This window comes from Squalius cephalus (assembly GCF_949319135.1).
Source record: "Squalius cephalus genome assembly, chromosome: 8".
Lineage (NCBI taxonomy): Eukaryota > Metazoa > Chordata > Actinopteri > Cypriniformes > Leuciscidae > Squalius > Squalius cephalus.
The window spans coordinates 44104013-44129174 of NC_137129.1; the positions used below are offsets into that span (position 1 = coordinate 44104013).

General features: G+C 40.0%; 1 protein-coding gene across 1 annotated transcript; it reads right to left on the reverse strand.

The window, feature by feature from the left end:
- Nucleotides 1–16140: 16140 nt before the first annotated feature.
- LOC307163765 (uncharacterized protein) lies at nt 16141–24904 on the reverse strand. The gene is made up of 4 exons (XM_079880002.1): nt 24724–24904; nt 24278–24619; nt 17957–17992; nt 16141–17832 (listed from the first exon to the last, which is right to left on the reverse strand). Exons 1-4 carry the CDS (start codon nt 24782–24784, stop codon nt 17660–17662), a joined length of 612 nt encoding a protein of 203 aa, XP_079736128.1. The 5' UTR covers nt 24785–24904; the 3' UTR covers nt 16141–17659.
- Between the last annotated feature and the right edge of the window lie 258 nt (nt 24905–25162).

The window sequence follows — 25162 nt, forward strand, 5'->3', positions numbered from 1 at the left end:
GGAGGCAAAAGTTGCCGAACCAGCTGATCCAGTTTATATAAAACAGTTTTTTTTATGAGAGAGAGAGAGAGAAAGAGAGAGAGAGAGAGAGAGAGAGAGAGAGAGAGACCTCACGTTTAGATCAGTAATCATTTGAGGGCTTGATGAGATTTTTAATTTTATATTTAAACAAATAAGACTATTTGGGATCCAGAGATTATATTATTTATTCATTTCAAGTAAAATGTTAATATTATGATGTTTATTATAAATATTATGATGATAATATTAAATTAATAAATATATAGAAATTCTTAAATTTTTGTAGCAGACTGAGTTTTATTTATTTTTTAAAACGTACTCGGTTACCTAACGTAACCTCGGTTCTCTCTAGAAGAGGGAACGAGTATTGCGTAAGTGGCTTACGCTACGGGTAAAGTCATCTTTTCTCGAGATCTGAAGCCAAAAAATTATCCTTAATTTTGTATTTATTATCAACGCAGTGTGGCAGCCAGCAGACCATAGCAGGCTGTATAGCGTGCTCATTGGCTGTCCTGCGGCAACTGCAGCAGCCTACCGGTGAGCCCTGCGTGACGTCACACCCAATGAGGGCTTAGCGTATATAAGGAAGGGCTCAACAGGCTGAACTATGGTTTTCATTGAAGAAGCGAATAAGCTTGTGGCGCGAGCACGGCAGGTTATGCAATACTCGTTCCCTCTTCTAGAGAGAACGTCTACGGTTACGTATGTAACCCTCGTTCCCTGAGTAGGGAACGGAGACGTTACGTCGGATGACGACGAATGGGGTTTCGCTTAGAAAGCCTATCACCTTCTAGTATATAAAACGAGCCAATGGCAATGAAATGCCATGGGTCTGCGGAATTTGCATAGCGTAACTCCGCCCCACCCTGGGGGTATATAAGGAAGTGCGCTGGCAACATGCAGATATGTCTTCGCTGAGGAGCCGAGACTGAACTCAGGCGTTGCAGCGGTACAGCGGAAGTGGCAGGAAGACGTAACGTCTCCGTTCCCTACTCAGGGAACGAGGGTTACATACGTAACCGTAGACGTTCCCTTTCGTAGTCACTCCGAGTTACGTCGGATGACGACGAATGGGGTTCCCAGTCTAATCACGCCACCTCTCAACTGTCTTCCAGTGCCCTGCGTAAGTCTGAGCTCCCTGTCGTGAGACTAGCACGGACGAAGGAGTCCTACTTAATACAGGAATACCAAGGTACACTGGGAAGCATATCTCAGTGGAAATATGCAATAATGCCCAGCCCGAAGGGGGGGACTTGGAATACACATATGACTCCGGGGGGCTGCATATGGAGTATCACTGGGGTGTCCAGCCGCAGGTGGAATATTTCAACCCCAGGGGTGGCAAAGTGGCTTGCCAAGGGAAAGACACATGCTCAGAGAGGCTTACAGTGGAAATACACATGTGGGGGTCACCCAGAGGGGGAACCATGCACATGGAGGCACCTAGCCAAGCGCGAAAGCTGTCGGTGGCATAACTCTGGCGTTGACGTCGTCAGTGCTGGAGGAGACTCAGGGCTTCTTAAGCTCACCTGAGGAGAATATCGCACGTATCCCGTCCGTGGAGAGGAATGGCGAGCAAGCGAAGACACCTGAGCAGAATCTAGTACCGGCTAGTTGTACATGAGAAGAAACTGGCTCCACTCTGAGATTGTAGAATCTCGCGAATGTGTTAGGTGTCGCCCAGCCTGCAGCTCTGCAGATGTCTGTTAGCGAGGCGCCATGCGCTAGAGCCCAAGAGGATGCCACACTCCGAGTGGAGTGGGCCGTCACACCAAGGGGGCATGGTCGACCTTGCTGCTGGTATGCCAAAGCAATGGCGTCCACTATCCAGTGAGACAACCTTTGCTTGGAGAGAGCCTTTCCCTTCAGCTTCCCACCATAACAGACAAAGAGCTGGTCTGAGGTCCTGAAACACTGCGTTCTGTCGACGTAGGCACGGAGTGCACGTACTGGACAGAGCAGTGCCAAGGCTGAGTCTGCCTCCTCCAAAGGCAGCGCTTGCAGGTTCACCACCTGGTCTCGAAAGGGAGTGGTGGGAACCTTGGGCACATATCCAGGCCGGGGTCTCAGGATCACGTGAAAGTTAGCCGGTCTGAATTCCAGGCACGCTTCGTCAACCGAAAATGCCTGAACGTCCCCTACCCTCTTGATGGAGGCCAATGCAACCAGGAGCGCTATCTTCATTGACAGGAACTTAAGCTCCACTGATTGCAGAGGCTCAAAGGGAGCACTCTGCAGGGCAGTTAAAACCACTGAGAGGTCCCAAGAGGGTACGAGGGGAACCTGATGATCAGGTCGTGCTTTCCCAGAGACTTACCATCAACTGCGTCGTGATGTGCGGCAATGGCGGCAACATACACTTTCAGGGTGGAGGGAGACAGCCTTCGCTCCAACCCTTCTTGCAGGAAGGAAAGCACAACACTGATCGGGCATTTCGTGGGTTCTAGATGTTTAGAAGAACACCAGTTGACGAAGAGGTTTCACTTCAACGCATAGGCATGTCTCGTGGACGATGCTCTAGCGGAAGTGATGGTAGCCACCACCGCTGGTGGTAGGGTACTCAAACCTGCCTCGTCCCGTCCAGGAGCCACACGTGGAGGTTCCAAAGATCGGGACGAGGGTGCCATAAGGTGCCCCGTCCCTGAGAAAGCAGGTCCTTCCTCAAAGGAATTGGCCAGGGAGGTGCTGTCGCGAGGAGTACTAGTACTGTTTGCTCCTGATCGATTGCTCCTGTCTGCCTCGCTGCCTGCTGTGAGTGTGTTTGCTTCGGTGCTGTAAGCTCCGTTTAAGCCTCGTATTTCTTTGTTTTGAACCATCATTTACTACAATTTGTAGCTGTTTATACTACTAAAATACATCTTACCCAACATCTCAGATTAACCTGACATCGCTAGCTACGTTACTACTAGCACAACACGCTAGTAATTCGCTAGCCTGTTAACGCGTCACCCGTGCGCTCAGCTATTTTTATTTATTTATTTTTCTCTTGCGCGCCCGCGTCTTTGAGTTCATTAAAAAGCTCAGGTGAGTAAGAATCAGTCAAAAACACGGTGAGTAATGTATTGTCCTGTTATTGTCACCTGCACTTCATGTCACATGTTTAGCATAGCCTTCTCTGTCGGCAATATAGGATTTATATGTGATAAATGTAAGGAGACAGTTAGGTTGACGGAGAAGATTTCAGAATTAGAGACACGCATCCAAACATTAATTGAGGATAGTAAGAGTGCAAGAGATTTAAATACTGCTTTGGATGCGCCTAGCATAGTGAGCTCTTTACATGAGTCGGTTCTGGCTGAAGTAGAGCCTGCGCAGCCGGGCAAATGGGTGACAGTGAGGGATCACTCTAGTCGCGGATCTAAAAACCACTCTTCCGTTCCAATTACCATAACAAATCGATTTGCCCCACTCAGTGAAACACCCACTGAGAATGATTGTGCCCTAGTTATTGGCGATTCTATTACACGGAATGTGAAAATAGAGACACCAACCACCATAGTCACATGTTTGCCGGGAGCCAGAGCGCCTGACATCAAAGCAAATTTAAAAGTGCTGGCTAATGCTAATCGTAAATTCTCTAAGATCATTATTCATGTCGGCACTAATGATGTTCGACTCCGCCAGTCGGAGATCACCAAAATTAATATTAAAGAGGTGTGTGAACTCGCAAGTACGATGTCAAGGACTGTAATTTGCTCTGGCCCCCTTCCTGTTCGCAGGAGTGATGAGATAGTAGATTGTGTTCGCTTAACGGTTGGCTGTCTAAGTGGTGTCCGCAAAATAATATAGAATTCATAGACAATTGGAAAAGTTTTTGGGGCAAACCTGACCTGTTGAAAAGAGATGGTATTCATCCCTCCTGGGATGGTGCTGCTCTTCTCTCTAGTAATATGGCACATAGTCTTAGAGCTCAAACATGACAATCTGGGGCTCAGGTCAGGAAGCAGACAGACTGGCTAAACCGACTGTCTGCTAGCGGCCTCGCGTCACCAAGGTCAGATAAATCCCATCACATAGAGCCTCTTTCACCTAGCTATCATCATATAGAGACTGTGTCTGTTCTCCGAATTTGGAAATCCAAAAAACGTTTAAACCCATCTAAGGTTAAAATTTTAATTGATGTTCAACAAATAAAAAACAGATATAATACAGATGAGCAAATGCTAAAGCTCGGGTTGCTGAATATCCGATCACTTACTTCAAAATCACTCATTGTTAACCCTCTGGGGTCTGGGCTGTTTTTGGGGCCCTTGAGATGTTCTGACATGCCCTGACATTTGTGCTTTTTTCAGTTGCTTATAAACATATTAATGGCAAAGGTGTAAATTCACTCTATAAAGCACAAACAGGGCTACCATAATATGTGAGCCACGTGTATGTACATGTTTTCATTTTTGAGAGAATAATGTTTATGCATGGTTATTGAAAAAAATAAAAAATAAAATTTCTGAAATAAGGCCACAAAACACATAGTAAATTTGTGTCAATAAGACTTTTGACTAATGGATGTCCTCGCCTAGAGTTTTTTCTTCAAAATTATGTGAAAATAGTCTTGCTTTATCGTTCACATAAAACCATACATTGATTTAAATTGATGTAAAACAGGTTTTGCTTGGAAAGCCAATATGCGAGGGGGAGGAGTAGTTTACACCTTAGAATACAATGTCCCACCCACTCTGCATAATTAGCAATTCATTCAGGTGTGAAACTGACTGAGCCACAATGCAAGGACAAAAGATATATTTAGAAGAAAACTTATATTGACCATTTAAGATTTTGCTTACATCTATCTTGTAAATATGTTTTGCTATTTTATTAAAAAGGTTACAATTACAACAATAATTACAATTTCAACAATATTTCAAGTGTACTCTTTCTTTGTAAAAAAAATGATTATAGGCCTACATTTTATCTATGTATTCATATTTCAGTCGATTTTTACTCATCTCAGTAGCAATACAGTTTGATAAAACATCATCATTCATTCACACACGCGATTTAAATTTAACTTCTGGCAAAGATGAAGTTGACGATAGGCTATTGACTCGCGATCTTCGCAGTAGGCTGGTGTTTTGGATGGTTTTGTTTAGAACCAGCTTCCTGTAAATATATTTCACATTTTTTAGACATGTGAGGCGAGTAGGCTACGGTCTGGTTCATGATGATCTCCAGTTCAAGCACCTTATGTTGTGATTGCTAGCCTATATTTACTTTAAATCCAGGAAATTTGTTAATGGAAAAATTATTAAAATAAAGATACAATTGATACAAAACTAAATTCGTTTTAAACAAAGGATTTGTACTTTCTGTTTTGAGGTCTCTGTGAAAGTTTGAAAGTCTTTTAGTGCCTTTTTTAGAGCGCTCGCGTCCATAATGGAGAACTGTCACGTAATATTGTTTTTTCCTCATAAATGCGAACACGAAAAATAAAAGACAAAAGACTTTTAAGTAAAACTTACTCCGAAATTGTGTTCTCGGCGGAATTCTCTCTTCAAAATGCTGCCGTTCGTCCTCTGAGGAAAAGGTGCATTCTTCCTCGCTGTCCAGAATCATCTGAAGGGCGTCTTTATTACCGGAGAAGCGTGTCATACTCAAAACGCGATGAACTATCAGTAAGTCTGATGAAGAAACTGTGTTTTTATGGCATTGATCGGGGGGCGTATGCGATGCATACTAGATCACGTAAACTATTTACATGTGAATCGCGCCGGGGGCGGGGCGGCTGCAGCTCATTTAGAGATAATGAAGGGAGAAGGAAAAACGGTACCTCTCCTTGCTTTCAAAGGGATTACATGAGTTGAAAACTTTTGTTTTTTATATAAATTACTTCATTTAAAAGAAGAAATTTCAAGCTTCATAAAGACATATCTCACGTGCCTGTGTGAGAAGTATTCGCTGAGTTATGATTCATTTTCGGACGCGTTTCAGAATGGACTACACGGACAGAGAGAAGGCAGAACTCGCTTCATGTTTATTTTTCTTTATTTGGCGAAAAGCACAACACTTTGTTTTTATTGTGAGTATACACAAAAATAATACACATTTAACAGAATCGATTGATGTATGAAACTCCTATGGAAAATCAAAGTCAACAGAGTATTTATGAGTTTCTTTTACACTGATAAAAAAAAAGCGAGCTGGTATCGCCGGCGATACCGCCGACCTCAGGGGGTTAATGATATGATTTCAGATAATAACCTAGATGTGCTGTGTTTGACAGAAACCTGGCTAAAACCAAACGATTACATTACTTTAAATGAGTCCACCCCGCAAGATTACTGTTATAAACATGAGCCTCGTCTGAAACGCAAAGGGGGTGGTGTTGCTGTAATTTATAGTAATACTTTCAAAACCACTAATAAATCAAGTTTTAAATATAATTCTTTTGAAGCATTGGTGCTTAATGTAAAAATATATAGTGTAAACGATAAATCACATTTGAGATTTGTGCTGGCTATTGTATACAGGCCACCAGGGCACCATACAGACTTTATCAAAGAATTTGCGAAGTTTCAATCAGAATTAATATTGACTGCAGATAAAGTACTAATTGTTGGTTATTTTAATATACACGTAGATAACGAAAAAGATGCATTGGGATTGGCATTTAAAGACATTGTAAACTCAATTGGAGTTAGACAACACGTGTCAGGACCTACTCATCGTCGTAATCATACTCTAGATCTAATACACTGCTCAAAAAAATAAAGGGAACACTTTTTAATCAGAGAATAGCATCAAGTCAGTTAAACTCCTGGGATATTGATCTGGTCAGTTAAGTAACAGAGGGGGTTGGTAATCAGTTTCAGCTGCTTTATTGTTAATGACATTAACCCCCTGAGGTCGGCGGTATCGCCGGCAATACCAGCTCGCTTTTTTTTATCAGTGTAAAAGAAACTCATGAATACTCTGTTGACTTTGATTTTCCATGGGAGTTTCATACATCAATCGATTCTGTTAAATGTGTATTATTTTTGTGTATACTCACAATAAAAACAAAGTGTTGTGCTTTTCGCCAAATAAAGAAAAATAAACACGAAGCGAGTTCTGCCTTCTCTCTCTCCGTGTAGTCCATTCTGAAACGCGTCCGCATCATAACTCAGCGAATACTTCTCAAACAGGCACGTGAGATATGTCTTTATGAAGCTTGAAATCTCTTCTTTTGAATGAAGTAATTTATATAAAAAACAAATGTTTTAAACTCATGTAATCCGTTTGAAAGCAAGGAGAGGTACCGTTTTTCCTTCTGCCTCATTATCTTTATAATCAGCTGCGTCCGCCCCGCCCCCGGCGCGATTCACATGTAAATAGTTTAGGTGATCATCGCATACGCCCCCCGATCAATGCCATAAAAACACAGTTTCTGTCAGACTTACTGATAGTTCATCGCGTTTTGAGTATGGCACGCTTCTCCGGTAATAAAGACGTCCTTCAGATGATTCTGGACAGCGAGGAAGAATGCACGATACCGGGTTGTTTCCTCAGAGGAAGATTATAACAGATGACGAACGGCAGCATTTTGAAGAGCAAATTCCGCCGAGGACACAATTTCGGAGTAAGTTTTACTTAAAAGTCTTTTGTCTTTTATTTTTCGTGTTCGCATTTATGAGGAAAAAAACAATATTACGTGTCAGTTCTCCATTATGGACGCGAGCGCTCTAAGCACTAAAAGACTTTCAAACATTCACAGAGACCTCAAAACAGAAAGTACAAATCCTTTCTTTAAAACGAATTTCGTTTTGTATCAATTGTATCTTAATTTTAATAATTTTTTCATTAACAAATTTCCTGGATTTTAAATATATATATGCTAGCAATCACAACATAAGGTCTGAACTGGAGATCATCATGAACCCGTAGCCTACTCGCCTCACATGTCTAAAAAAAATTGAAATATATTTACAGAAAGCTGGTTCTAAACAAAACCATCCAAAACAAAAAAACTATGTAGCCTAATAAATGTGCATTTCTCCGGTGCGTTCACTAGCCTACTGCGAAGATCGCGAGTCAAAAGCCTGTCATCAACTTCATCTTTGCCAGAGGTTAAATTTAAATCGCGTGTGTGAATGATGTTTTAGCAAACTGTATTGCTAGACTGAGATGAGTAAAAATCGACTGAAATATGAATACATAGATAAAATGTAGGCCTATAATCTTTTTTTTTTACAAAGAAAGAGTACACTTGAAATATTGTTAAAATTGTAATTATTGTTGTAATTGTAACCTTTTTAATAAAATAGCAAAACATATTTACAAGATGTAAGCAAAATCTTAAATGGTCAATATAAGTCTTCTTCTAAATATATCTTTTGTCCTTGCATTGTGGCTCAGTCAGTTTCACACCTGAATGAATGGCTAATTATGCAGAGTCATTATGCAGAGTGGGTGGGACAATGTAATCTAAGGTGAAAACCACTCCTCGTTCACGCCCCCTCGCATATTGGCTTTCCAAGCAAAACCTGTTTTACATCAATTTAAATCAATGTATGGTTTTATGTGAACGATAAAGCAAGACTATTTTCACATAATTTTGAAGAAAAAACTATAGGTGACCACATCCATTAGTCAAAAGTCTTATTGACACATATTTACTATGTGTTTTGTGGCCTTATTTCTGCAACTTTCATTTTAATTTTTTCCAATAACCACGCATAAACATTATTCTCTTAAAAATTCAAACATATACATGCATGTTGATCAGATATTTTGGTAGCCCTGTTTGTGCTATATAGAGTGAATTTACACCTTTGCCATTAACATGTTTATAAATAACTGAAAAAAGCACAAATGTCAGAGCATGTCAGAACACCTCCAGGGCCCAGAAAACAGCTCAGACTCCAGAGGGTTAACAGCAGGTGCACTAGATGGGCAACAGTGAGACAACCCTCAAAACAGGAATGGTTTTACAGGTGGAGGCCACTGACATTTTTTCCCTACTCATCTTTTCGGACTGTTTTTCACCAGTTTTGCATTTGGCTAGGGTCAGTGTCACTACTGGTAGCATGAGGCGATACCTGGACCCTACAGAGGTTGCGCAGGCAGTCCAGCTCCTTCAGGATGGCTCATCAATACGTGCCATTGCCAGAAGGTTTGCTGTGTCTCCCAGCACAGTCTCAAGAGCATGGAGGAGATTCGAGGAAGACAGACAGCTACTCTAGGAGAGCTGGACAGGGCCGTAGAAGGTCCTTAACCCATCAGCAGGACCGGTATCTGCTCCTTTGTGTGAGGAGGAACATGATGAGCACTGCCAGAGCCCTACAAAATGACCTCCAGCAGGCCACTGGTGTGAATGTCTCTGACCAAACAATCAGAAACAGACTTCATGAGGGTGGCCTGAGGGCCCGACGTCCTCTAGTGGGCCCTGTGCTCACTGCCCAGCACCAGGGAGCTCAATTGGCATTTCCCATTAAACACCAGAATTGGCAGGTCCGCCACTGGTGCCCTGTGGTATTCACAAATGAGAGCAGGTTCACCCTGAGCACGTGACAGACAGGAAAGGGTCTGGAGAAGCCGTGGAGAATGTTATGCTGCCTGTAACATCGTTCAGCATGACCGGTTTGGTGGTGGGTCAGTGATGGTCTGGGGAGGCATATCCATGGAGGGACGCACAGACCTCTGCAGGCTAGACAATGGCACCCTGACTGCCATTAGGTATTGGGATGAAATCCTTGGATCCATTGTCAGACCCTATGCTGGTGCAGTGGGTCCTGGGTTCCTCCTGGTGCACAACAATGCCCGGCCTCATGTGGCGAGAGCATGCAGGCAGTTCCTGGAGGATGAAGGAATGATACCATTGAAGGGCCACCACGCTCACCTGACCTACATCCAATAGAACACCTCTGGGACATTGTGTTTCGGTCCATCTGACATCACCTGGTTGCACCTCAGACTGTCCAGGAGCTCAGTGATGCGCTGGTCCAGATCTGGGAGGAAATACCCCAGGACACCATCCGTCGTCTCATTAGGAGCATGCCCCGACATTGTCAGGCATGCATACAAGCACGTGGGGGCCATACAAACTACTGAGTACCATTTTGAGTTGCTGCAATGACATTTCAGCAAAATTGACAAGCCTGCTGCAGCATTTTTTCACTTAGATTTCCGGGGTGTCTTTGAATTCAATCCTCGGTAGGTTGATCATTTTCATTTCCATCAAACGATGTGGCATCCTTTCGTTCATAACACATTACCCAGTCCATATTAGTATAGATATCCAGCATGCTATTTTTCCCCATTGAGATCTGATGTGTTTTCAAAGTGTTCCTTTAATTTTTTTGAGCAGTATATATATATATATATATATATATATATATATATATATATATATATATATATATATATATATATAATCTGAAGTAAGTTACTCGCTACTTGAGTAGTTTTTTCATTGGATACTTTTTTACTCTTACTCAAGTAACTATTAAGATTATTACTTTTACTTTTACTTTGAGTAAATATTTCTATAAGTACTTGTACTTTTACTTGAGTACAGTTTTTGGGTACTCTACCCACCTCTGGCGTTATTGCATCCCTAGTTATGCCTACAATGCAGAATTGTTCCTCGCGATTGGAAGCTCCTGTAGCCGCCGATACGCATTTCAAAACATCGCAACGTGAAATGCCACAAAAAGCGGTTTGTGAAGGTCTTAGTGAGTTAGGAGTCCTCTCGACTTCTTTTAAGCTGTCCCAGGCTTAGGTGCTACTTTTAGGGCTAAAATGCTTCGTGAATTGCTCTTAGTCAAAAAAATGAGGAGTCCTAAAGTTACGAGTGATTATTTTTAGGAGTTGCTCCTAAATTCACCAGTTAGGAGCTACTTTTAGCCTTAAAATTCTTTGTGAATATGGCCCCAGGTTTGTACATCACCTTCAGATTGTATCTCTGTAGTCTTAGAAGCATTCTTTGTAATCTCATAGGAGCCTGATGCAGCGGCTTCTTAAATATACTCTCTAATGGCTTGTGATCACTTTCAACCGTGATTTCCTTTCCGTACACATACTGGTGAAATTTCTCACATCCGTAAACTATGGCTAACAACTCCTTTTCAATTTGTGCGTATCAACGCTGACAGTCGTTCAGAGCTCTCGAGCCATAAGCCACTGGCCTTCCTTCTTGCAGAATCAAAGCTCCTATTCCTTCTGAACTGGAATCTACCGACAGTGTGACCGGTTTGCTCACATCAAATAATTTCAAAGTAGGACTTTGAGTAACCAAATATTTCAGTTTTTAAAAACTTTGCTGTTGAGCATCCTCCCAGTGCCACTCTGTCTCTCTCTCCAGCAATTTCCTCAAAGGTGCACTTATGTCAGACATATTGGGAATGAACTTTGCCAGATATTGCACTACTCCAAGAAATCTTTGCAGTTCTTGCTTGTTTTGTGGTGGTGGAATTTCAGTCACTGCCCTTACCTTTTCTTCATCTGGCTTAACTCCTTGAGCACTCAGTATGTGTCCTATGATCTCTGTCATTCTTATTTTGCACTTGTTCCTGTTGAGCTTTAAATAGTTTTTTCTTGCACATTCCAGCAGCTTTATTAGCCTTTCATCATGCTCTTGAATGGAGTCTCCCCACACCAGCAAGTCATTGATGATATTTACCACACCTTCCAGTCCTTCTATCATTTGTGCAATGGATCTCTTAAAGACTTCTGACGCTGAGGATATACCGAAAGGTAACCTAAGAAAACGGTATCGCCCAATTGGCGTGTTCATTGTACTTTCATGATCCAGCTTTATCTGCCAAAACCCTTGATTTGCATCTAGCACAGAAAAGTACTTTGCATTCGGCATTCTTGAGACCACATCTTCTACTGTCAGCATTGGATAATGCTCTCTTTTTATTGCCAGATTGAGATCTTTAGGATCCATACACATGCGCATTTTCTTCGATGTAACTACAGTTACCATGCTGTTGACCCATTCAGTTGGCTCAGTTTGCTTTGCGATGACCCCCATCTGCTCCATTCTCTGTAGTTCTTCAACCACTTTCTCTCGCAGAGCTACAGGTATCCTTCTTGGCGCATGCACAACTGGTCTGACATTTGGATCAGTTTGTATGTGGTGTTCTCCTGGTAAACATCCTAATCCTTCAAATAGATCGTCAAAATCCTTGAGAATATCGCTGCTCTTTTCAATTTCATACAGTCTCTTAATCATGCCCATTTTTTGACATGCAGATCGTTCCAGAATGACAGGTGCATCATGCTTCATTATTTCAAACAGGATTTTGTATTTCTGTCCTTTGCACACACAATTCAGTGCTTTCTTGCCCAATGGCGCCATCTTGTGTCCAGAATATGTAACAAGTTTGCAGCTTGACCTCTGCAGTCTCCCTGCTATGTTTAGCAACTTGCACACTCTTTCTGACATGACATTACATTCAGCTCCTGTATCCAGTGTCACTTTTACATCATTCCTGTTATCTGGATTGTCTCGACCCATTGTTCATCCTCCTTACTTGAGTTGATGGACATTACATTTCTTTCTTTTTCCACTGTTACTGTACCAATAAACATGTTACCATCTTGTTCAATCACGTGCATTCTTTTACTCTGACTCTGCAGGTCTTTGGTATTACACATCTTTGCAAAATGATTTTTCTTCTGACAAGACTTACATGTTTTCCCGTAGGCTGGTCATTTTCTGTACTCGTGCTTGTTGCCGCATCTGCTGCATTCCTTTCTCATCACTGACGCTCTGATTTGGTGTCTCTTTTCTTTGGCTTTATGGATTCAACTTTGTGTACATTTACTTCATCATTGAGTGCTTTCATCTGACTCGACGTGATCTCGCTGGCCCTGCAAATGTCTATGGCCTTCTCCAATGTGAGATCCGTTTCTCTTAGAAGTCTGCCTTTTAGCCGATCCTCTCTTATGCCACATACAATCCTATCACGAATTAATGAATCGTGCAGATCACCAAACTCACAGTCTTTTGCTTTGCTTTTCAGATCAGTGACGTACATGTCGATTGTTTCTGCCGGCCCTTGCAATCTCGTGAAAAACACATGTCTGATGTACGGTAGGTTTTTCGAGGCTCACAGTAATTTTTAAACTTGTCTTTTAGTACTTGTATTTTATTTCTCTCCTCTTCTGAACTCAAATGTATTACATACTTTTATGGCCTCTTCCCCCGCCACGTGCAGAAATGTAGCACACTCACTGCACCGTCTCAGACTTCTCTGCTACTCCGCTAGCTAGCGGGAAAAGTTCGAACCTCTGTATCCAGTTCTTCCAATTTTCCAAAAGATTTCCTTGCAGGATCAATGGCGGTGGTGGCTGTAACTGTGCCATCCTCTTTTCCTGCGTTTATATCAGTTTTATTCTGACACCATGTTCTGTTCTTCAGATGGACAGACGAACACGAGCACCTGCTCCATCACCTAACTTTATTTTAACTGACTTCAGTCACCAAAACAAACACATGTGACTCTGGATATCATTATATCAGATGACCACTAGATGTCCTCATAACCTCATATATGTATATCATATATAAAATATGTTATAGACATCATCTGAACTGCACTCCAGTATAGAGGACTGAAGGAGACCCGTTTATTTCATCAAACTCTCAACAACACATTTAACATTGAACACATTTTTAGTTATAGCCGAGCTTTATGTGCTATAAAATAGATGGCATTCATATTTTCCTTAGACTGAGCGTATATGTACATATTAATGCTCCTAAATATATAATGTCTAAAGATTTCTAACAAAAGGTCTATGATATTCAAGCATGTGTTTGTTTGTTTTGGCTGTGACAGAACTTGACTCTTGCTTTTCTTATTGATATAAAAAATGTCAGTTGCATAAAATATGCTACTTAAAGGTAGGAAGAAAATCAGCATAAACTTTGACTCTCTTTAATATCACTAGCAGGTTTAGTTTTCCACAAAAAAGACAAAACCATTGGTATAAGAACATAAAAACTCACAAGCTGGTGTCATATCTAAAAATATGAACACTTACATGCAGTTCTGCATAGGGATGGGAACTTATCAGATTTGATCAATATCACTGACGATTCTGCTAATCAATCCGATTCTCTATCGATTCCTGATGGCACTGTGTGGAAAAAGCTTAGGAACAAAGCTTTTGTTTTAAAGATTACACTTGAGTAAGCAAACTGTACTTTTTATGTAATTTATGTTATAAATGGAGCCTTATTGTAAAGTGTAACCTAAACAATCCTGTTGATGTAAGAAAAGAAAGAAAAAGACTAACACTCATGAATATATAAAACAGTTATTTTATTAATATCTGCGAAGAGAAAATAAGAAAATGCATAAATTAAAACCATAAAACTAATTTAGAAAAGTTATTCAATTTAATAAGATGAAGATTGGTCCAATTAGACGAGTGGGGGAGGAGCCAGGACACAGATGATGCAACACTCCTCGCGAGATAGAGAAGCTGTGCGATCCTAAAAAGAGGAGAAGAAATAATAGGCCCTGTCCCAAATGGCACACTCCGGACTTGTGGACTTCCTCAGAGTCCACACTTTGGTGACATCATGTAGTGCAGACCTATAGGGCCCTTGGTGCGAGTCCACGAGGGCGCATTGAGAGGTATTTTTGGGACAGACTCGATCGTCACGCCGGAAATAACGGCCTGTTTTTTTTTTTGTTTTTTTGTTTTTTGCATTACAATATAAATCATTACAATGGAAATAATACAAAACAATGAACATGAACATGTGGGGATACAGAGAAAATGAAAGTAAATAATAACAGTAAATAAAATATTTTTACAATTTATATAGGCTAAAACTTGTTCTATAATACAGGATATTTTCGAAGCTCTTTTATTGGAGGGGATTTTTTGAAGTGAAGAATAACTGTAAATCATAAGCAACAAATTTGCAACTAGGTTTGAATTTAAGGTATATTGCTTTGTGAATATGATATTTACCCATCGTACAGAAAAAGTTTAATATATCATCTAGCTTTTTATTTTCAGAGACATCAGAGTGAAAAATAACCTTACTGACAGAAATATTACAGGCTGGTTGTTGTTGGACAGGAGAAATCACATTTTTTGCGCTCCAACGTCTCATCTCCACGTCCACTACGCAGCCTAATTTTACAGTTCTATATTTTGATATTGTGCATATCACCTGGGCATTAGACAATAGATATATCATGCTTATTTAAATGATGTATACAGTTGTACATAATAATACATAATGTTCCATTTGAACTAAGATTGCAATTTTAAAACATAATGAAAATGTGCATGAGTTTCAGATGAATTTACAGGTTTCAATTCATACTATGTTTACATATGACTCAGTAAAGCCCTGCCCATTCGGTTCTATTTATTTAATGAATCATAATGTGATCGTATTATTCAACGCACTATTATTATGTTTGAGACATCAACCACTGGTCGATGACCATAATGTTTGTATAAACTGTAGGTAACAACTGGTAAAATGTACATCTAGGTCATAAAAACTGTAATATTTTCTTCTCAGCCATGTCAACAATTATCCGTGAGCGAAATCTCCTCCCATCCGTTGTGTGATTGGCCTTTCGCAAGGATTCCTGGGTAGTTAAAGTGCGTGAAGCCTGCTTCTATGCGGGCTTCGCGGAAGACCGCTTCAAGGGTACAAAGGGGGCGCTGCTGAGCACACTTCAGAGCGGTAAAATGCTGAATGGGACGGCCTACAGACACGTAGACTCAGCGAGCACGCGCAATTCAAGTCCACGAGACCGAAAGTCCGCATGAAGTGCGCCATTTGGGACAGGGCCATACTCTTCTCCGTTTTTCAGTTATTTAAAATACGGTTTTAATTCATACTAATGTTTTTATTTTATTAGCTTTAGTTAATTTGCATAGCTTATTTGTTTATTTGCTCTTTTGAGTCGGCTAGTCAGATTGTGCCACCCTCACCGCATATGTTGTGGTTTTCTGTGCATCATCATAATGAAGTCAGTCAGGAAACCATTACTGTGCTATGCACAACATTGATGTGAAACCATTTCTCTTCTCTAAATTATCATGGCAGATCCGACATGACTGAATATATACAGTAGTGTTTGAACAGGTTTAGCTTTGGTAATGATCAGGTTTTTCTGCCAGAAAATGCACACAAAAACAAATAATTATTATTTTGCTGTTTATTTGATCAGATCTCTCAGTAATACATTTATCATTTAAGACATGTTGACATTTTTATTTAATCATGAATTGCCAGAAAATAGTTTGCATTTATATTTTCTCTTGAAAACACAGTTAAACACAGCTCATAGATAAATATATAGGGTCCTATCTCTCACCCAGCGCAATTGAATTTGTACACCGACGCATGTATCATTCCTATTTTGCACCCGCGCAAAACTAAGAAATACACTTGCGCTCCCGGGGGCGGTTGAAGGAGGAGGAGGAGGAGAAGAAGGAGGAGGAGGAGAAGAAGGAGGAGGAGGAGAAGAAGGAGGAGGAGGAGAAGAAGGAGGAGCACAAAGAGGAGGCGTGCTCTGGCGCAAACATTCCCTGGTGCTATTTTGCAGGTTTAGAAAACAATTCCACCACTGACCGAAAAAACCTAGTCTAAAGTCAGTGGCGCGTTGCGCATGTTATTCATATGCTATTTTAAGGGCGCATGCTTGGCCATAATCAATGTAGCGTGTGCACAACATACACTTTGATTCTCTCATCTACACAGAAGCAGCAGTTTTCATTTTTGCAAATCATACATTATTACGATAGATAGATACTGTAGATAGATAGATAGATAGACAATTTATTATAAAAGCATACATCTAGCTTACACATTTACCCAAATTATTATACGCCTGTTTAACCGAAGCTAATCTAGGTGTGTTTCTCCATCCCCAATGTCACTTCTCTGTGTTTTACGGCCCTGACGAGAACGTCGGTCTCCTCGGCTGTGAACCGCTCCTGGCAAATCTGCCGTTATAATAGCAATCCGCCATGGAACAAGCGCGCCTGCTCTTAAAGGGAATGTGAGATGACGCTCTGATTGGTTTATTTCACGTTACGCCCAAACCACACCTATGAGTAATGAAGCGACTTCAGACCAACACATTTTAGATTTGCGTCGGGCGCAAGAGTCATTTATCCCGCCGGTATTATAGCAACAGCGCCCGAGATCCGCCCACAAAGTTACTTGCATTTTGCACTTGATACTTGTGTTTCAGATCGTTGAAATAGGGCCCATAATGTCTAAAGATAAACAACATAATGATATTCAAGTATATGTTTGCTGTTCTTTTTGAGCTCACTCTTTACATGTAAAAACTGCAGTTATGTAAATCATACCACTTGAACTCTAAACTTTGAATATTGGTTATATATGCTGAACTAATAAACATTTCATTAAAGAAGTGATTTGATATTTAACTGAATATTATTGTCAAGCACAAATAACCACACAAACCTGAATAATCACCACACCAGTAATGACTGGTTTGCTGTTTATAACACTATGTTTACCACATCATCTCAGTTTCTCTGAAGTGGAAGTGAAATCAGGCCAACAGGAAAAAACATCTGAGGCACAATTTGCTGTTTTAATATGTGACAACTATAGCAGTGCTGATATAACTGGCAATGCGAAGCTCAGGGACAGGCCTATATTGAGTTAGATTGTAAAATAAAGCAGAAATAGATGTTATTCAGCTGATCTTTGGTCCATCAGAGCTTCATGTTTCGCTGCTCTCCATCCTTTCTGCCAACCACGACGGTAAATGATTCCTCCTGCGATGACTGTAGTCAGAAGAAACACAAACACAGCCAGTCCAACACCAGCGAACATCAACACACGCTTCGTCACCGTCACCTCGTCTACAGAGACAGAAGAGTTACTCACATTCATACAAACAGACAGTATTAACTCATAACTTAGATTTAGTGCTGGATCTCCAGTCACTATGAAAAATGAACATCCAAGATAACGATCATCATGTACCTGTGATGTCTTTTGGCTCTTCTGTTACTAAAAGACCTGTAAAAAATGATCAAACACACACAAAAAAACTGTTTTAGTTGTTAGTTGTATGGGAAAATGGATTAAGAAGAGCTTTTCTCCCACTATTCTGTCCAGGGCTTCATTTGAGCCGGAACACGCCGGAACATGTTCCGGCACCTCCGACGATGGATCCGGAGCTTTTTTTTATTGGATTCGGCACCTAATGTGTAAAATGAACCGCCTAAATGAAAAAAAATTAAATGACTATTTGTGTAGTGTTCAATGTTGTTATCTGTCTTGTTAGTCTTTATTCCCCATTGAAGTTCCACAAAAATCTTGTGTTTGCATTTTCGATGCGTTTTGAGGTGAATTTTCAAGTGACACATGCGCTTGTTGTGCTGGTTGAGATTGCTGTTCGCCTTGTTTCACTCAGGGGAAAAATGTCAAAAAGACAACAAAGTTTGCTTAACTTTTTCAGATACGCTGACCAGTCAGATCCCAAACAAGCAAAAATTGTTTCTACCAATCAAGAATGTGGAGACCACAGTGGACACAGCAGTAGTACTAGTACGCCTACCATTAATGCTGCTAATGCACACCTGTCGTTAGCGGGGATGACGATGACCCACACGGGGAAGGAGATGAAGATGACGACGAGACGGCTGATGGGCACTTTGAATCTGCAAGAGATTGTGATGGCGACCAAGCAGGTACATTTGTCGGGGACACTCAAACTGGGCAAATCTGGACGGATGCTCAGTTTAGAGAGGGAAAAAAAGTTGTCCCTGGCTTACAATGGACAAAACTGGACTAGGCTGTGCCATTTGTAAAAAAGTGGGATCACTGGGTCCAGATAAAACTGCAGGTGTGAAACTGGCAAAAGAATGGATCTCAGGCTCAGTGACATCATCTGTGCCCGATTTAAGAAAAAAGCAAAGAGCCTTAAAGGTCCCGTTTTTCGTGTGTTTTTGAAGCTTTGATTGTGTTTACAGTGTGCAATATAACATGTGTTCATGTTTCGCCTGTAAAAAAAAAACAGTATTTTTCACACAATTTACTTATCTGTATACCGCTGTTTTCACTGTCCTAAAAACGGGCTGATGCCTATTTGGAGAGTATTGCGTCTGAGACACTTCCGCCTACTTTATCACAGGGATTACTTACTTTAATACCTAAACCTAAGAAAGACATTCTTTTGATCGATAACTGGTGTCCAATTTGTTTATTAAACTGTGACTACAAGATATTAGCTTTGTTACTGGCCAAAAGACTTAAACCGGTTCTGAGTATAATAATAGACGAGACTCAGTCAGGTTTCATCCCAAAGAGGCATATTGCTAACAATATATGCCTTGTTTTAGATTTGTTGGACTATGATGAACTGGATTTTTATAAAGCCTTTGATTCCCTTGAACATGAATTTATTTTGCAATCCCTGTATAAATTCGGTTTTGGTTATTTCTTTTGCAAAATTGTCCGTACGTTATACAAAAATGGAAACTGCTCAATTAATCTGAAATCTGGCACTTCTCCAAGGTTTAATGTATTTAGAGGGGTTCGCCAAGGTTGCCCGGTTTCGCCTTATTTGTTCTTGATGGCCGCTCAACTCCTTACTACTTCCCTGTTGAATAGTCAATTACAAGGGATTAATATAGCAGATAAACACATTATTATAACTCAATTAGCTGATGATACCACACTCTTTTTAAAAAAACGACTTGCAGATCCCTATCGCTCTTGATCTTATCAAAGTGTTCTCAAAAGCCTCTGGCCTTTCTTTGAATTTAGATAAATGTGAACTTCTTCCTTTAAAGTCTTGTTCTGCTCCATTCCTGCACAATATTCCTGTTAAGTCTCAAGTGAATTATTTGGGTGTTACAATTTGTAAAGATGTCAATACAAGGGGAAAATTAAACTTTGATCCAGTAATTACTAAAGCTAAGAAAAAATTTAATTCCTGGCTCCAAAGAGACTTGTCTTTACGAGGAAGGGCTCTCCTCGCCAAAGCGGAGGGTATTTCTAGATTGACCTATACCCTGCTCTTTCTCTGCACGTGGATAAGATATTTTCGGTAAAAGTTGATAGAATGCTTTTTGATTTTTTATGGAAACACAAAAGACATTACATCAAGAAATCTGTTGTCATAAATAGCTTTGAACATGGTGGTTTTAATTTTCTTGATTTTGCTTCTTTAAACAATACGTTTAAGATCAATTGGTTGAGGCAGTTTTTGAACGATTCTGATTCATTATGGAATGCTATTCCCAATTGTATTTTTTCTAAAGTTGGTGGTCTCCCCTTTCTGTTATGTAATTATAATATCTCTAAATTGCCCATCAAATTATCAAATTTCCATAAGCAGGTGCTGTTGGCCTGGCATTTGATTTACAAACATAATTTTAGCCCCCACAGGTATTTTATTTGGAATAACCATGATATCCGATACAAAAATAAGACACTCTTCTTTTCAGATTGGTTTAATAATAATATTCTTTTGGTTTCTCAACTTGTAAATTCAAACGGTCATTTGTTTTCTTATTCTGAATTCTTAACCAAATATTGTATTCCTGTCACCCCACGAGACTTTGCCATAGTGATGGATGCCATCCCCAGTGGTGCTATTGCACTTTTGAAAAACTCAGGTGATTCTTTACTCTCTTCTACCTCTTGGATACATCCTTGTGAGACAGCAATAGGGAAGATCTGTTTTTTATCTAGTCCCTCTCTTAGGAATAGAAAGATTAGACAACTTTTTCAGAATGATATTATTACTGTCCCCTCTATAATATCATATTGGAGTAATTGTTTTAATGATATTCCTTGGAAGAAAGTGTGGTCTCTATCCAACAAATATTTAATCACTAATAAGGTTAAAGAGGTACAGTATCATTCAAGTTGTTACATCGATTTTACCCAGTCAATCTTTTTATCCAAAAAATGTTTCCTGAGTTGGATCCCCTGCTCCTTCTGTGGAGTGGAAGACGAGTCTGTAACTCACTTTTTTTGGGAGTGTGTTCATGTAGCTACTTTTTGGAAGAATTTTTGTCTATTTGTACGTGCTTCTTTATTAGTACATTTTTCTTTGGGGTTTAAGGATGTCTTGTTTGGTTTTTATAACTCTGACAAAAATCTAAAAGACAAGTATTTTCTTGTAAATCTATTTATTTTTCTAGCCAAATTTTTTGTACACAAGTGTAAATTTTTGTCTATCAAACCTCTTTTTATTATTTTTTGCAATGACGTGAAATGTTATTTGGGTACTATCTCTTCTTCCAACAATGCTAAAGCTTTAAAGTCAGTTACATTGTGCACAAAGTATAATATTTATGCTTTTTTATAATGATAACAAAAAGGGACTCGAGGCATTTCTATCTCTATTGAATTTTTACTAATTTATGTTACCCCTGGATTAATTTTTATTTATTTTTTTATTTTTTATTTATTAATATATTTATTTTTTCATGTTTTTTTTTTTTTTTTTTTTTTTACTTTATTTTTGTTGAACTTGCTATTTGTCTACTGTTTATAATTCTATTGTTATTGTAGATTAAACTGTATTTGCTGTTATGTTCAATAAAGAAAGAAAAAAAAAAAAACGGGCTGATGACTTCCTTGTTCTATAAAGTCCCTCCATCAGAAATACGTAACGAGTTCTGATTGTGCCAGCGGTTCCTGTGTTGTGATTCGACAGCAGCTTAGCGCACGTTGCCCAGAAAGGTCACGCCTCTTACCATAACGTGGAGATGCATGCGCTCAGTGTTATTGTAAACATGTCTTTAATATTACCCTATCAATTTGAGCCGGAATCAGACCCGGAGAACATAGATGAAGAGGATCGATTATGACCTGTTCAAGCACGACTTTTGCAGGATGTTTCACAATGGTAAGCTGTTTATTTAGTAGCTGTCATACTTTTACGATTGGCTGTTACCTTGAATTGGTTAAATTGTAATGTTAAATGTTACAAACTGTTATAAAAGCTTGTGGTACAGTATATGGTTTTGTCCGTCTGTCGTATTAACGATGGTGTTGTTGAATTTTTAAAATAAGTGCATTGTTTATTCCTACCTTAGTTACACGTGAGCACGAGTTTTGATTAGTAATATATGTTTTATAGGTGTACATGTGGTAACTGTGACAAAATGCCAATGGAGGTTGAAAACATCTGCTGCAAAGAAATATAAAAAGTACTGTAACACCTCCTAATTAAATAATTTTTTGTTGTGTATAGTTCTTTTGAAATTGTTTTCATCCAAACAACTTTATATAAATACACTTTATTTTCACCATGAATATAGCCTTAAAAGCTGCCATGTTGTGTAAAAGAAATCGTTGCCATGCATTACAATAATTTATTTATTAAAAGTTGAGTGTTACAGCGTCTCGACGACATGGCGACAAACACACTCTACAAACGCAACTCTTCCTCTTCTCCGTGGGAGCGCAACAAGACCACGCCCCCTTTTTTTGTGTATTCCTGTGGGCGGAGGTTAGTCAAAAAAGGTCTTTGGTGTTTTATGCCCCCAACGTCGCCTTCCAGGCAGCGAGGGGATGGGTAGGTTTAAGGTTGAGGGTAGGGTTAGCTGCCTCTAAGGAGCCATTGGGGGCATAAAACACCATCGAGCGTCAAAAAACTGTTCTAGTGACGTCATTAAAGCAGGAAGTAGAGGGATGTAGTCCAAACCGGCCATTCACTGTAGGCTTTGAAAGGGGACTTCTGTTAAATAAAATATCTCGCTTGGCATTGAACTTTGAGCTTTATAATTTTACAGGTATTATTTATGCTCTAACAGCAACATTACACACTAACTAAAGTTTGAAAAATGGGATCACGAAGAACAGGACCTTTAAGGAAAAAGGTTTTTGAGCATGGGAGTACTAAAGCACGTGTAATGGCATCAAATATTTGTGACAAAGCAAATGAAAATATATTGGTAAACGCAGTAATCAATATCCAAAGCGACCAGGTGCAAACGACTTACACCGCTTTCAAGGCCAAGCATCACAGGCCAGCTCACGGCTTTGAAATAGACTGTCAGGAAATGACTGGTCCTGATATGGGGAGGATTCTCCATGTTCTCATATACAACAGCATCTTGCATTTATCGTGTATTTACGAATGCAGTTGCCAGAGATGGAATCGCCCGAGAACATATTCTTTGATTGTGTGGAGTTAGATGATTTTGGCGCAGAAGGCATTGGGCCCTGTCTTGCACCCAGCGCAATTGACTTTGTACACTGACGCATGTATCTTTCTATTTGCATCTGACGCACAGCAGACTTTTCCCTCCACAGACGCACGTCGGTAAATTAGGGAATGAACTTGCGCTCCCGGGGGCGGTTCAGCGAAAAGAGGAGGCGTGTTCACATGAAAATGTGAAAAAATTAGGCATAAATCTAGCTTACACATTTACCCAAATTATCATACGCCTGTTTAACCGAAGCTAATTTGGGTGTGTTTCTCCATCCCCAATGTCACTTCTCTGTGTTTTACGGCCCTGACGAGAACGTCGGTCTCCTCGGCTGTGAACCGCTCCTGCAAATCCGCCGTTATAATAGCAATCCGCCATGGATCAAGCGCGTCTGCTCTTAAAGGGAATGTGAGATATCGCTCTGATTGGTTTATTTCACGTTACGCCCAAACCACACCTATGAATAATGAAGCGTCTTCAGACCAACACATTTTAGATTTGCGTCGGGCGCAAGAGTCATTTATCCCGCCGGTATAATAGCAACAGCGCCCGAGAACCGCCCACGAAGTTACTTGCATTTTGCGCTTGATACTTGTGTATCAGATCCTTAAAATAGGGCCCTGTGTCTGCAAACTGTTGGATGCCTTAGATCATGCCAACTTAGACGAGGCCTTCCTCTCAAAAACAGTGATGTTTGTGTCAGATGTCAAGAGTGGGGTGGCAACTCGACTTAAAACCCGCTTCCCAAACATCAAAAAACAAATTACACTGCCTACGTGCGTAGCTTCTCTGACTAAAAAGACACAGCATTGATTAGGTTTTTTTAGTCAGAGGCAGTGTATTACGTAGGCAGTGTCATTTTTTTTTTATCCGGTACCTCCAACCCCACTTTTGAATCGCCGGATCAATATAAATGGTGCATAATGACATATCAGGGCCTTTAGCATTTTTCAATCAAGAAAAAAAAACAATAATTCAGTGTGTCCAAACTTTTGATTAGCAGTGTGTTTGTGATTTAAAAACTTTCTCTGATATCCAACTTATACTGTATATATACATACTGACGAAATGTAACCTAAAATGGTAAGATCTTAATTAACCATATGATGTGAAAACTGAAATCTGTTACCCTCAATCTCCAGTCTGATGGGTTTGTCGAAGTGCATCTCTGGAGCGTCAGACTTTAGTCCACAGAAATAAAGTCCTGAATCTGATTCTGTTACTCCAGTAATAGTTAAAGAGACTCTGGTGATCGATCTGTCTGCTGATATTTCCAGACGAGTTCGGTTCTGATTGTAGTTGATCAGGAGATTTCTCCAGGTTTTGTCCTTCTCAGCAGAAATCAGCAGAACGAGCTCTTCAGATCTGAGACGATACCAGGCGACTTCATCTCTGTTTCTCATGTTGCAGTTCAGAGTGATGTCTTCTCCCATCTGAACTCTCACATCAGAAGATCCTCCTACTGACAAATCTGGAGAGACATTGATAAACACAGATCCTTTTAGACTGTAAATAGCTATTGTATTTGAGATTGATATGTTAATTTCATGAATGTTTGAAATAGAATATATTTACCACTGGATGTGATTTGCATAATCCAACAAGAAAATACACAAAAGAAAAAGACTTTCTCCATTGTGCCTGTCGTTCATAAAGGTGTTGATCAAACTAAGTTCAGCTCAATGCAGAGTCAAAAGTTTTGAATGAGTCTTTTGTTCTGGTGTCCAAACGTGTAAAACACAGCTAAATCAAAACTGGAAGTATATTCCACACAGATGAGTGATTTAGAAGTATGGAAATATGTCACTTCCCACTAAAGGTGGAGTCAAACTGGTTATTATTGTCCTCTACTGGTCATTCTTTCTGAGCAGATTGAGCTGTTGGAAGATTTACATTATATTGCATGGTGTTCAGTGACTGTAAAGATTTTATGATTGTTTCATTTAATCTATTGCATATGAAATACTTCTAATTTGAAGGAATGCCTGTTACCCTGACAGGTCCATGATTATGT

Excerpts from the sequence above, each read along its gene's own strand:
- LOC307163765 (XM_079880002.1), bottom strand. The coding sequence starts at position 24,784 with ATGGAGAAAGTCTTTTTCTTTTGTGTATTTTCTTGTTGGATTATGCAA. Across the intron at positions 17,993-24,277 it reads CATCAGACTGGAGATTGAGG|GTCTTTTAGTAACAGAAGAG; the intron begins GTAACAGATTTC and ends CATTTTTTACAG. Across the intron at positions 17,833-17,956 it reads AGAGCCAAAAGACATCACAG|ACGAGGTGACGGTGACGAAG; the intron begins GTACATGATGAT and ends CTGTCTCTGTAG.